The sequence below is a fragment of the Orbicella franksi genome, chromosome 9 (genome assembly GCF_964199315.1).
Source record: "Orbicella franksi chromosome 9, jaOrbFran1.1, whole genome shotgun sequence".
NCBI lineage: Eukaryota > Metazoa > Cnidaria > Anthozoa > Scleractinia > Merulinidae > Orbicella > Orbicella franksi.
In genome coordinates, this window is record NC_138153.1 from 12,313,032 (window position 1) to 12,328,036 (window position 15,005).

General features: G+C 39.0%; 2 protein-coding genes across 2 annotated transcripts; one reads left to right on the forward strand and one right to left on the reverse strand.

The window, feature by feature from the left end:
* The first annotated feature begins 1,525 nt into the window (after nucleotides 1-1,525).
* On the forward strand, nucleotides 1,526-3,992 carry LOC145497606 (RYamide receptor-like). Its single transcript, XM_081477426.1, has one exon. The coding sequence runs from the start codon at nucleotides 2,652-2,654 to the stop codon at nucleotides 3,804-3,806; it is 1,155 nt and encodes a 384-aa protein (XP_081333552.1). The 5' UTR covers nucleotides 1,526-2,651; the 3' UTR covers nucleotides 3,807-3,992.
* Nucleotides 3,993-7,971: 3,979 nt separating this feature from the next.
* On the reverse strand, nucleotides 7,972-9,398 carry LOC145498311 (neuropeptide Y receptor type 1-like). The gene has a single exon (XM_081478218.1). It carries the CDS (start codon nucleotides 8,974-8,976, stop codon nucleotides 7,996-7,998), a length of 981 nt encoding a protein of 326 aa, XP_081334344.1. The 5' UTR covers nucleotides 8,977-9,398; the 3' UTR covers nucleotides 7,972-7,995.
* Nucleotides 9,399-15,005: the final 5,607 nt, after the last annotated feature.

Sequence of the window (15,005 nt, forward strand, 5' to 3'; positions counted from 1 at the left end):
GGAGTAATCTTGAGATGGCCAATAACCCTGCCTTCCCTCCCCCATTTTGTTCTCTCTTTCTTTATCTGCATTTAAATAGCAATCAGACTAAAGTAAAATTTGCTTAAATTGACAAAACGTCTGTAGCCCTGGGGCGCTCTCTGAACTGCCAAAACATCAGTCGTGCATGGCTAAGCATATATCTTTATAACACTCATGATCAGGCCAGCTATCTGTGTAGGATGTCACAATTTCGGACACAGAACTGACGCATTTTGAAACAGGCATCAAATTGTTGGAGGGATCTAATTCAACTTCCAGCGTCACGATGTGTCACAGCGCAGCAAACTGTAAGTCAAAGATTTAGTTAACGAACTTCCCATTCGCTGCTTTTCCACTCTGAAATTGTTTGTTAGTGCTCGCGCTGCTGTGTGGAGCAAGGCCGGCGTTTATCTTCTGCTGTTATGTGCAGGTGTTTGTAAAGAACATGTGGCTAAGTAACAGGTTGATTAAGGTCTCAAGCCAGGCCTCATTTGGTCCGTAGGTATGTTTTAAGGCGTACTATACGCAACAGCGGTCAAGACCACGGAATAATTACATCGAAATTACATGTTCTTCACATTTAGGTTAAGAGTATTATTCCTGAAAGAGGTTAGCTCGCTTTGATGCTATTATCTGTTCTTTAGCAATGGGGTGTTTTAGATTTAATATCGCTAGATGTTCACAACATTACGAGTCAATCTCCTGTAATACAAAGTTCAGTGTTAAATATATCAGACTTAGCATATACCATACGTACTTATTCATAAGCGCGCGCGTGGTCCTTCTTATGGCATACATTCATCATAACAAAATATCACCGCTCGACCACAACGAACACAAATTACGACGCAGAGTCCACAGCAGGCTGGAGAAATTTTAAAACGTAGCTTTATTTCTACGGTTAGGACTACCGTCCGCACTAATCCGTCACGAAAACGGAGCTTTTCGAAAACGCTCTCTAAACTGGAGGAATTTCAAAAACGTCGGATTTTCGTTTTCGTGTGAACGGAGAACATTTTGAAGACGGATTTTTTCGAAAACAATGACGTGACAATAATCATGTGATTTCCCCGCCCAAGTTTTCCTCAAACACAAATCCAAAATGATCGGTGGTTGTTGCGTTTTTAAATTCCCCGGCGTAGTGTGAACGGAAAAGCTTTCGGATGTGTTTTAAAGTGAAAACTCCGTTTTCAAATTTCTTCGGCGTAGTGTGGACGGGGCGTAAAAATTGATAACGCCCACATGCCCAGCCGAGACAAAAGAAGTGAAAAACTAATTAAGAAAACCACAGCGGAGACAAATTATAAGAGCAAATGCCACAGCGGAGAAACATATGAGAACAAAATGAAGTCGGAGAACCACTTTATGATGGTAATTTGATGTGATATTTTTAGTACTTTACCTCACCTCAATTCCTTCAGGTTACTTCAGTTTACTTCACTCTACTTTGCTTTTATTTGCTTTGCCTCCATTTAATTTTTTTGCGGAGCCAAATTATAAGTACATAATTAATTACAAGAACCACATCGGAAACAAAATGTAGGGTCAAACATGAAAGGAAAGCTAAACCGGAGACAAATTCCAAGGATACAAGAGACATAAGCCACAGCGGAGCCAAATAATAAAAACAAAGTTACGAGACAACGTCGTCGTATATGAAAACTAAATCGGAAGCATACTACACAGCAAAGGCTTTGTCGTTAAGGGGAAAGGGTGTCATCTTAATTTGCTGATTAGCGTAAGTGTTCCAAGGCGCCGTTAACGGTAGCCTAGACAAGATACGATTACTGGTCAGGAATTGTTTGGCGCTGTCGGACCTATCGGAGAAATTATAAGACATCAAAAAAGTCGAGTAAATTGATTAAATGTGACATTGTTCTATACTCCTTTATCTGTTCAATTTACAACTGGTTTTGTTTTAGCATAACCCAGCGACTGACGGTTGGCATGTCATGTATGCAGTTTGGTTGGCTAAACAAGGATCTTGTAGCTCACGTCGTTATTTTTTTTAGCTTTGTCATTCCTTCTAGAATCTTTTTGGCTTTAAAAATGTAAACTCTCTAAATTTTTCCACGCCATTAAACAAATCTTCACAGATCGAACCGGGCTGAAATTACTAATTATACGAATATTTCCTCGTTGGACAATACTTGTTTTGCGCGTGGTGACGGACCTAAGACCGACTTCACATCTCTTGGGAGGCTCGATTTCCGCCGCTCTAACGTGCCTGGGGCCCGTTTCTTGAAAGCCCCAGAAACTTTTCGGGCCCGTAAAGCCATTTTTAATTTCTCTGTATGTAAAAACTGAGAGGTGTACACGCCTGAAACTTCTTGCATGAATAAAATGGGGCTTTAATCATAAGGTTTGAGATTTTGAGACAGCTTTCCGGACGCGAAAACGTTTCGGGACCTTCGAGAAACGTGCCCAGGCCTGTGTTCCCCCGAACAGCGGCTGGTAATCGAGCCTGACCTCTTGGCTGCTATTTACAGTACAAATTGCGATTCCAATGACGAATTCCTTGCTCTAATATTCCTTACTTTAATTTTAGGTACAACGAGTTGATTACAAACACTAGATACGACATCTTGAAGTCTGGTTGTTGAGGATAGTTCTAACAAGCCGCAGTCTAAATGGGATCTGAACTGAACGAATCTGTCATCCTTTCAAACTATTCAGCGTACATCGCACCAAATGATCCGCCATTCTATGTGGAACCACCATCTCTCAAGATATTTCGCTTTGTGATCTACGCCATTATCATCGTGTTGGCTCTAGTGGGCAATATTGCCGTGTGTATCATTTCTACTCGCACTCGACGCCTTCAGACTAGCACCTATTGTTTACTAATGAATTTAGCAGTTTCTGACATCGGATCTGTGATGTGCCTTCCATTTCTGTTGCCAGAGCTGTACATTGGAAACTGGCCCATGGGAGAAGCAATGTGCAAACTTCTTAAACCAAGTGTGGTCATGTTTAACTTTGTGACAACCAATACGTTGGTAGCCATTGCGTGTGATCGTTTTCGCGCCGTGGTGTTCCCGTTCGTTTCGCGACCGTCGAAATCGGAAACACGATTAATCATAGCTTTGTTATGGCTGATCGCTTTCTTATTTTCCCTGCCCTCGTATGGAGCTATGGCAGTTATTTCCTACCCAGACAGTCCTTACACCTTCTACTGTATAGATATTTTCTCGGACAACATAGACAAAGACATTTTGTATCGCCGCATTTACACTATAACAATGTACAGTGTACAAGCCCTTGTTCCAGTACTTGTCATCTCGGCGCTGTATTTGAAAATCACGGCCACGTTGAAGCATATCCGTCTTGTACCAGTAGCAGTGAGGCCCTCTCGTGCAAGCTCTCTGAACTCCACGCCCAGCGCGAGCCCGCACTCCTCCATCGTGAATCTAAACAAGCTGAACATGAATCCGGCAGGCGCGCTGCGCAGGCAGATGATCGAGAGAAAGTTCCTGACAATGCTGATGGTTGTGTTGATTGTTTTCGTGCTCTGTTATATTCCATTCCAAACTTTATATCTCATTTACGAGTTCAATCCAGAGTTGGGATATTTCACATTCATGCAACCGTTATCTGACTTCCTTTACTTGATTGTGTGGCTGCCCAACGCCCTTAACCCAGTATGCTACGGTTGTCTAAACCACCACTACAAGAAGGCCTTCAAGGCGCTGATTTTCAGACCTCGTAAGTTCTTTCAGTCGCTGAGATCGCGTCAGAGTTTTTCCCAATCTCTCGTTGGCACCAGCGCAAATAGAATACGCTAGACCTCACGTGGCCAGTGGGAACTACGTAGAGAAAAGAACGGTTGATCATATCCTCGTAGGGATAAAAAGGACTTTAGGATTGTCATGTGTGCCTTATTGATGCAGGCCTTTATGGGCTTAGCAAACAAAGCTCGCTATTCTATTTAGTTTCGATACGTTGACGATACCTTCACCTTGTTCGGCAGTAATAACACAGCAATTGGGGTTCTACACTACCTCAACATCCGTCATGCAAATATCAAATTCACCGTTGAATTTGTAGGTTGCATGTTTTTAATACGCAATCTTTTTAGCTTTTGTCAGTTTTATTGTTCGTAAATTATTAATTAGCTATAGTTATCTTAAATTTCGTTGTTACTCAACGGTCACTTCTGAAGATGAATGTCGAAACAGACGAAACGTCAAGTAAAAAGATATAATTTTTGTTTTCCAACAGCGTATTTTATTTTCATGTTTATCACCGCACTTTGCGTGTTATTTCTTATGGAGCAACTTTGCTCTGTTAAATTTTATGCAATGAATTCTAATTAACTAATGAAGAAAGAAATATTTTACAAGAAACCAAGGAAATATAATGCCCTGTGTTTTCATTTAGTAGGAATTTTTCCACCAGGTTCTGTCTCCAATTTTGTTTCCCCGAGGTTCTGTATCTTCAACTGACCAAACTGGACACAGAAAAACTACTTTCATGTCTCCAGTTGACTTTGGTAATCTGGGACTTCAGGGATTGGATATAAAGACTTTTCAGATGACGTCCCAGTTGAGGGTCTTTTTTCCTTACCATCACCACAACTCCTTCGTCAGGACTATCTTAATTTATTTCTCACTTAGTGGATGTTTAATTGCTTTGAGGTCTTTGCTTATTGACGCATACAAATAGCGAAACCAAAATATATCACCAAACCAAACAGAAACAGAGACCAACGACAAGCGATACAGATCAAGTTTTGTGACCTTTCACAATGAAAAAATGGTGTTTTGTATACACCGTTCTTCAGTCGTTGACTAACTGGTTGTTGTCAAGAGGTTCTGTCAGTCGGGACGCGTTTAAGTGGCCGTTGCCGTTGTGAATAGTTACAGGTGGCTGTTGTAGAGAGGCTGGGTTAATTAAGGGTGAATGTATGGACTGTCCGCTGAGAGAACAAAAAGTGGCCGTTGCAGAGAAGTGGCGTTGTAGAGAAGTAACTGTTAGTAGAGGTTTGACTGTAATCATGCTGTTGTTTGGTGTTGTAATGCGCACTGAGCTCCTGGCTGACTGAGGAATAGTGTTAGGTACTTTTCCAAGTCAACATATTCCACCATTAGCTCACCAAATTCATTAAATGGCCCTTTCCCTCTATGAAGTGCGCCTACAGGGAATTATGGTAGTTGTATTCATCAAGTCCCGACTAAAATGGCGGACAGTGTGGGCGAAGGCTTGTCTTCGGAAAACTCCTCTTTTCGGGACTCACACTCGAATTATATCTACAGCGACAACTTAAATGCACAGTCAGCAAATCCGGTTGCTACATTGTTCACGTAGCTTTTCTTCCCACCTTCAAAGTGTGCCGAACATACTTGGTGCTTCGTTGGAGTAAAGTTTTTTCTCTCGATATATTCTATTTTCTTCTCTCTCAATGCAGGCTCTTTCGGAAAAAAAAATTAACTTCAACGTTTCTGTTTGAATTATTGAAGCATTCGGGGACGCAACATGTAATGCCACAACCTCGTCCTTTCGAAAGCTTCTTTCCCCTCTCAAGTCGCCCGCCATCCGTGGACTGGACTTGATGAATACAACTACCATGATTCCCTGCAGGCGTTTCTCATAGCAATTTGAAGGCCACCTAGCTCGTATGCAGACTTTACCTTTATCTTACACACGCCAAAGACATGAACTTTAGTAATGTGTGTGCACTCAAAGAAAACTTTAGTGTTTTTTCCGGCGATGTTTTATGATCATCAACAGATCACAAAAATCAATAATGAGAGTGAATTTTTGGTGTTCCTCCGGTGGAATTCTGTAAAATTTAGCAGTCTGCTGACCAATATTAAACTACAGTAGCTGGACCTCGTTTTCAGGGAAGAAAATTTGACCACTTTGTTCGCAGGGAAGAAAGGATATAAATTTTCGAAGATCGAAGAAACTGCCAGTACCATCCCTACTTTTTTTTTTATGAAATTCTTATTCCGCTGACCAGATTCGATGTACCATGAAGATTTCTCTCCAGTAAATTCAAGAAAACCACAAAGAGATGATTGTAAAACACTATTTCATCATTGCTTATTACACTTAAAACGATTGAGAGAACTGAGTATAAAACCATTTTTTAAAATATACCACTAGTGCGCAAAACCCACACCAATATTTAAATTATAATTTGCCATTGTGGCTTTGAAATTCTTCAGCAAGAAAAGCATGCAGTCAGTTTTTGAGCTGTTGCTGGTGAAAATCATAATTGTAGGAAACAACTTGCGAATGGCAAATTCCATTGAGCAACAAACACATGCATGGTGATAAAAGAGTTGTTTTTGCGTTCGAAATGCAGTCTGACACTCTTAAATTTCCGAACTCAGTCAGATACTGAATGCTGATCAATTTTAATTGGGCAAGATGGGTTAAAACCTTTATGTAAGTGTCGTTGGATTTCGTAAGTCAACGCGAATAAAAAGCTGTATAGACTCAGGTGGCACTTTGCCCAATGAGACCGAGCAGTATGATTGCAGACCGGATTGATAAAATCTACATTGACATGATTGACAGCTAATATACCAACTCTTCCAAGCTGTTTCAGTCTTAAGTGATGAAAAATAGCTTTTGAACTTGACTCATTTTTCGTTTGCCACCTGGATTTTTTGTGTTTTTTGTACAGTATATTTCTCGCAAGCTGATTATCGTAAAACTAAATGAAGTGTTTTGTATAAACTGTGACAAGACGTTTTGCACTTATACATACATCCATAAACTTTATTTTTTCTCGAATTTAAGAGTAGCTATTATACGAGCTAATTCTTTGCGAGAGAAAAATAACAAAGGAAATCAACATAATATACAATAACATACAAACTACAATTCTGTACAATATTTACAATTAACGGCTATATATAAAATGAAATAAATCTGTATACTGAATATTTTATAAGACTATATTGCGCAGAAATTTAATTTACAAAATGTCCCAAATTTACATTATTATTTACAGAAGTGGAAAATTAGAAAATACGTTTTTAAGGTCACGGCAACTTCTTTCATTATACAGAATAGCATACGTATGTATGCTATTCTGTATGTGAACAAATTTAAAAAAAAAAAAACTTGTTTCATTATCAAAGGTGTCAAATATTACTATAGAGATAACAGGGTACTAAGAGGTCAGGATTTAAGTATGATTTACATTGAAAAGCATTGTTTTCGTGCTTAGCACCCATTTGTGCATGCACCCTTAATTATTTTGCTTAAGGACGGTTGCGCGAAAATTTTCCATTCGATAGATTTTTTTTTAATTTTTACGGCACTCAGATAATGAGTTACGTGTGCCAGAAATGTAAAAAAATTGGTGGTCACCGACTTCTTTTCCGAGATAAAGCGTGTGGAATACTACCCTGATTTTGAAAAATTGGCGCACGTAATTCAGCATGGTCTACAGAGGTTTATAGCTAAAGATATCGATAGTAAGTCAACGGAGGCAAACGATCTTAGTCATATTTTGTAGAAGTGTGTCTGTTGCGTAAATAATTCCAGCGCGTTTAGTTACTCTCGCTGATCTTTGAATTCTTAAGAAAGCCTTTATGAAGTTCCATGATCATGTTCGTTAACTAAGTGTTCATTAGTTACTGATAATCAAACTGATCTATTTTGTTCCGTCCATCATGCGATATCGTGGGTCTGTCTTGACATTTCTTATTATGAATGTGCTTTTATAAATAGTCCTCCAAATGCCAGAAAATGCATTACCTGAAGAACTCGATGAAATAAAATTCTGATGTATCTTCTAGATATCTCCATGCAATTTACGTTTGAACGCTCTGTGTATTCTGATTGGCTAACAACCTATAATGCTATCTGAAATTTCAGAAAGTATCGCCAATCTCAAATTGTTTCGTAAAAACCTAATATTTTCTCATTCCAGATTGTCTTGATGCATTCCAGATTCTTCTGAAATAGTGTTTAACATGATATTGTTTCCATAAACGCAGAACTCTTCCTCTGTGGTTATCTATTTCTACCAGGTTTTAGGACAATTCGAACACGGCGCATAAACTTGAAGCAAATACATGGATTCACTATGCAATGACATAACGACAAAAGAAGCGCAAACTGAATAAATATTTGAAAACTTAAACTGCAGTGTGGAATTGAGCTTGGAAAGTAAAGAAGAAGAAACTGATAGGCCAGAAAGGGTAGCCAACACAATGCAAACGCCAAAGGCATCATTACAGACATCTTTAGCAGTTTTCTATTCCTTTTCATTCGTAGTTGATTGGCGATGCAAGTACGAGAATGCGCTAATTTATCGCTTCTTAGCTTTACCAAAATGAGGGCCTGAAGTATGCACACTGTTATCAGCGGCACAATCAGAACAGTAACAAGTAACGCAGTGTAGTAGCCGGTATGTGTTGACTCGTGATTAAAGGCCGGTTCCCAGTTTGTGATACAAAAATTTTCGCCATTGAATGTATCCAAACGGAAAGTATAGAGATATGGAGAATGAATCGCCATCGCTAAAACCCAAGTGGAAAAGATGAGGAACCGCCGCTTTTTGATAGTGATTTTTATATATGTTGCTGGAAATACAACTGCGATCAGCCTGTCAGCAGCAACCAAAATCAAGGAAAATGTGGACACCGCAGTGGTGGTATCGGTGACAAAGGCACAGATCTTACAGAGGACTTGTCCAATCCATCCGTGGACTTGAAAAGCTGTCGAGTCTTTGATTTGATAGACAATCTCACGAGGAAAGTGAATTATGGAGAACACAATATCTGAAGCAGCTATGTTGTTTATTATAACGCCCATCCTGATATTGGATTTTACGGACGCGTAAATAAGTAGAGAATTTCCAGTGAGCGAAAAAAGCATGAGAATACCGTATACAGTGGTATAGCTTATCATGACGGACACATAATCGATGGGAAGAAAACACGTTTCGTTGTCGCCACTGAGAGAATTTGTTGAGCTGTTGTTGGCGAACATCGTAATCAGAAACGGCAATATGCGGAATATGAGCAAGTTCGATTGACCAGTGACGGCTGTAATAAAGATATGGCTTCACTTTTCGCTAGATTTATATAGTCTAAGGCTCTGTGAAGTACAGTTAAGACAAGATCACGGAAAGAACCATGACAACGGAAGTTTAATAAAACCCGGTATTGACATGAAATCTTCAGCATTAGAAGCTACATCAAGAAACAGTCAAGCTCAAAAACTGATTAACAAATATGACACAATCACGTTGTTTCCAATACAGGTCTTTGAACAAAGAGAGTTTATTTTAAAAGTGGAAGGAACAGAAGAAAATCGTGAACGTTTTTGGAAAAAGGCAACTTTAACTCCCTTGATGGTTAATGGGTTATGATAACTAGGTTAACGGATGAGTGGTTTTTCTCTTCATTTTAGCTGTTTCTCCATTTCCAGTTCCGTCAGCTTGCTAAGTGAAAACCCAGCCTCTGTTTGTTTAGCAAGACCAAAGTGTCATCATGTTAATTTGCATGTAAATTACAAGTTACATTCGATATTTACAATACATGGCACGAAATGAAAGCGCGACCGTAGCATTAGAAGATATCACGCGATTGAGGCCACGAATTTCTTCCGCGCTGAAGAGTTGATTTAAATGTCTTTAATGGTGAAAATCATAATTAAAGTAGGTAAATCAGCGAAACCGTAAAAAATATTCATCAACATTGACTTTCCGTTCGATGTATAGTCTGACACTCGGATTTACAGTCGGATGCTGAGTAATCATGAATATCATTGGGGAAGATGGGTTTAAAACTCTACTAACGTGCCGCGAATTTAATTAAATGAGAGGCCAAGATCAGAAGACCCCAGGTAGCATATTACCCAATAAAATAGAGTATTGCTCCGGAACAAAGACTGATAAAACGTACATCTACGTGATAGACTACTGAAATTGAAACTCTTCAAACCTGTTTCTACGGTGAGAGAAAGTAAGATAGCATTTGAACTTTAACTCGATTTTTTTAAGTTAGATTTGTTTTTATTCTAATTGTACCATTTTTCCCGCGCAGGCTGGGTATATTAAAATCAAAGAAGGGTTTTGTATAAGTATGTGGGATGTAACAATTTCTTTTACATATTTTCATTTCCCCCTTTCCGTGTTTGAGGAAGAAGATTAATTTTCATATTCGCATAGTCAAACAATTTTCCATATCTGAGAACTATGTAAGGGAGCTGAACAGTTTAGAAACGAAGAGGACCCTATACTTTATGCATCATTCTTGCTTTAGTTTCTGTTTGCAGTGATGGTCACCACATTGCTGACAACTTCGTTACCTATCCAGGTCTACTAGCTGATACACTGACTGATAAGAATTTAGAATTCAAGAATATCACGAACGCTCTTAGAAAGTAGCTCAGCTCCGGCTGCCCGAATTCACGCCAAGCGGAGCCCCATACTCATATAGAAAAGAAAACGAAACCAACTTTGTGTGAGAGTAACTTTGTTAACCATGCTAGTGTCAATGAAATCAGACGGAGACATAAGTGCAAGCAGTTCTCCTTTTCCAGCGTTGAAGTGGGCTATATAAAGGATCTTCTAGTCTCTATCAATCCTAATAAGGCCACCGGATCCGACAACATATCACCACGGGTCCTTGCAGTGTCATCTGAGGCTCTGGCAGTTCCTCTTATCAATCTGATTAACCACTGTATAGCAGCTAATGCGTGGCCAAGCCTATGGAAATGTAGCAATGTGACTCCACTCTTTAAGAAGGACAGCCCTGCGGACAAAACCAATCATCGCCCAGTGTCTGTTCTGACATCCTTATCTAAATTCTTTGAAAGGGTTCAACATGATCAGATGCTGGTCTTTTCCAAGTCAGTGCTAAGTGATAGATTATCTGGCTTCCTGAAGGGTCACTCCTGTACAACCGCTCTTCTTAAAATGACAGAAGATTTTAGAGCCACGCTTGATAACAAAGAACATTGTGCTGCAATTGCAGTGGATTTATCAAAAGCATTCGACTCCGTGTCCCACAGCCTTCTACGCTCAAAGTTGAGAGCCTATGGTTTTTCTGACAGTGCCTTGGTCTCACTCGCTCATATTTGTGTGGAAGAAAGCAATGTGTTAAGATTGGAAATTCGTACTCAGACTGGGAAACAATCAAGCATGAAGTTCCTCAGGGGTCAATCTTGGGACCACTTCTATTTAATTTATTTATTAATGATCTCACTTACCTTGTTGTTGATGCTAATTTGAGGCTATATGCTGATGATACAACACAATACTTATCAAACCGCAATCCAAATGCTCTAGAGTTCACTTCACAGAATAGCTTTGATATGCTTCAATCATGGTTTAAGTGTAACTACTTAAGTGTAAATGAGGCAAAAACTAAAGTGTCATCATTGGGCGACAATCCAACACATCTCCAGCTTTTTGCAGATCGTACCAAGCCGCCCTTAGATTTAGTTTAAGATATTAAAACTCTTGGGCCTAACTATAGACAGCTCATTAACTTACAAGGCCCATGTTAATATCTGTATGTGATAAAGTCAATGCTAAAGTTGCTGCTCTTAGGAGGGTAGGAAAGTTTATACCTGCTGATGTGATGATCAATATTTACAAGGCCTTAATCTTACCACACTTGGAATACTGTGCGCCTGTTTTAGTGGGACTTTCATCTGGACTTTCTAACAAGCTAGAATTTACTAATCAGTTTGCTATCAGAACACTAATGAGTCTGCCCAAGTCAACTCCATATGGCGATCTACTTAAGATAGTAAACATCAAGTCCCTGCGCATCGCAGATACATGCAAGCCCTAATCCTTCTGTATAAATCTTTATTTATTACGGGGCCAAACAATTGTTCTCCTTGCGTTCTAGCAATTATGACCTAAGAGGCTATTGTAAGCTTAATCAGCCTACCTTTAAATCAAAGTATTTGCATAAATCTTATCGCTACATAACTTCACGTTTATCGAACAACCTACCTGACAATATAAGAGGAGCGTCCTCTCTCAAAGTTTTTAAAAATTTACTGAACAATGTTAACCTGACTACCGAGGCCAATTGTTGCTGTAATCTTTGTATCGATTAGTTTATATACTTTAATTTTTATAGTCTAGTTTTTAAATTTTAAATTTTAAATTTTGTAGTCTAGTTTTTGTACTTTTATTGAATAGATAATATATTTAAATTTTACATTTTAACTTTAGCATACACGTTCACATTTAAACGAGCCCCAGGCTCATAGGTGAAATGTGTCTAAATAAAGTACTTACTTACTTACCCATGAGTTGATTTTCTTATGGTTATCATGGCTAGCGGTATTGCTCAAGGGCGCGTGCGCACGACGTCGGCGACGCGGAGTTGCCCAAGATGGCGGCCATACTCCAGCTAATAGGTTGACAGAGACACTCAGCCTTGGTTTGTAGCGTCCTTCTTTGATATTGGACGTCCATGTTATGGTCAATTGACACCTATCAAAACCAGGTATCTGCTAATCAACATCACGTGACCATATCGCGGGCTCAAGTTTAGAGCTTCGAGGTCAAGTGGTGTTTTGAAGTTGACCGCTGACCAAGTACTGGTTTTCGATAGGTTCGCGGGCTTGTGTCAGGTTAACTTATTGTAAACAGGTCCATGTGGTATTTTTGAGTAAATGGCGTCATTTTCTCAAATTTTCAACCAAGACTTGGAAGAAGGAAAATCAATGGCAGCCGTAAATTCTCGGAAATAAAGGTCCAAAAAACGTGAGTTCTAACGTTCGTAATAGATTGAAATTTGGCAAGGTATCTTGGAAAGACTTACTGTGTACGAAAATGTAAAAAAATGGATATCGAGAATTTGATCATAGTAGCACTTCAAAGGTGTAAATTGGAATGGTTTTGATTAAAATCGATCTCTGGCTACATCGTATTCTTTGTAGTTTGCTGCCTCCTCCGGCCGATTTAAATCAATTTCCATAACCTTTGTGACCTTAGATAGGACCAAATTGGGCAAAGGAAATTATCTGGCACCCAAGATAAACGCCTTTGGAACCCTCTGAATCCTCTACTCTTTCGAACTTCCCACCCTCTCTGGGTAGCGATATAAAATAAAGGTTCTATTTCAATATTTCATTTGAAAGGTGTAACAATCTCCTCATATTTGGTGTTCGTTAAACAACTAATGTAGGCTAATCAGCAAGTGCAGGCAAACCAACTAATGTAGGCAAATCCGCTAATGTAGGCAAATCAACTAATGTAGGCAAATCAGCTAAGGTAGGTAAATCAACCAATGTAGGCAAATCAACCAATGTAGGCGAATGAACTAATGTAGGCAAATCAACTAATGTAGGCAAATCAACTAATGTTGGGAAATCAACTAATGTAGGCAAATCAGCTAATGCAGGCAAATCAACCAATGTAGGCAAATCACCCAATGTAGGCAAATCAACTAATGTAGGCAAATCAACTAAGGAATACAACTAAAGATCTGGAATTCCCTTCCTGTTGCAATCACTTCATTGTCAAGTTTTCCCAATTTGAAGAAAAAACTGCTAGGGTTTTTAGTAAAATAATTACTGAACTGGTAAAGCCGCACACTGTTGCACTATTTATGTAACCGTATTGTTACGTACGAGGTGGTCTCAACTAAAAGCCTAATGGTTTCTAGAGGTCACCTCGCCCCACATTAAAGTATTTATAAATACTGTACATTAAGTAAAAAAGGCAAAATAAACAGAATGAATGAATGAATGAATGAATGAATGCAATTTAAATAATGTAGTCAAATCAGCTAAGAAAGGCAAATCAAATAATGTAGGCAAATCAACTAATGTAGGCAAATCATCTAATGTAGGCAAATCAACCAATGTAGGCAAATCAGCTAATGTGGGCAAATCAACTAAGGAAGGCAAATCAAATAATGTAGGCAAATCAACTAAGAAAGGCAAATTAACTTATGTAGGCAAATCAACTAACGTAGGCAAATCAACTAATGTAGGCAAATCAACTAATGTAGGCAAATCAGCCAATGTAGGCAAATCAACTAAGGAAGGCAAATCAAATAATGTAGGCAAATCAACTAAGAAAGGCAAATTAAATTATGCAGGCAAATCAACTAATGTAGGCAAATCAACTAAGAAACGCAAATTAACTAATGTAGGCAAATCAACTATGTAGGCAAATTAACTAATGTAGGCAAATCAACTAGTCTTGGTAACCCGACTAACGAAGGAAAATCAACTAATGTAGACAAATCAACTAACGATTGTAGAGTTCAATATGTCAACCAAGCTTTAGTCAAGCACTGATCCAAAGGGAGTTTCGTTTTACTGAAAACGATATATGGTTTCCCATGCCTCCTTCCGTTTGCCCTGTGAGAGAGACTACTGACACTCCAGGTCTAAACTGGAGAAGATTTTGTAACAATATTTGAGTGAAATCGTTACGTCACAGCCTCGTTCTGGAATAAAGCGTCGTCTTGCTGTTCACCATCATAAACACGTACGAAGCTTGATGTGTTGTCTCCCATTCGGTCCTCAAGCCCGTATATTCCTTCGACGATCGCTACAGATTTATCGAACTTCCAAGTGCTTTTTTTGGTCACATTTCCAAACTCGCCTTTTGGTGTTTGAGAATGTGCAAATGTGCAAGTGATAAAAGACTGCCTCTCATATTTGATATAATAACCTGAAAGTTTTAATATCCCGGAGGTAAACACAATCTTAATTTTGATAAAAATAAAAAAAAAAACGCATCGTGGGTCGGGGGATTAGCCATCTTTCCGGCAGAACAGCGAGTGTGCAATGGAAGGAACAGCAATCTGAAAGCCAAACTCAAACAGAATTGTTACAAAAACGCTCTGTTGTTTACATAGTTTTCAGTAGCTTCCTGAAACTCGATGCATGGCTGGTTGTCTACATTCGAGTCTGTGTTTCATCACATGTCCAAGCATCTCGAATTTCTTTGAAAATAGGTGTATTTTAAACTCAATTCTTGCTGTTTGAAAGTGTGCAATTTTGCTGAAAATAACGCATAGTGGGTCGGAGGG

What these genes read in the sequence shown, in the direction of transcription:
- LOC145498311 (XM_081478218.1), bottom strand. Translation starts at nt 8,976, where the DNA reads ATGTTCGCCAACAACAGCTCAACAAATTCTCTCAGTGGCGACAACGAA.
- LOC145497606 (XM_081477426.1), top strand. Translation starts at nt 2,652, where the DNA reads ATGGGATCTGAACTGAACGAATCTGTCATCCTTTCAAACTATTCAGCG.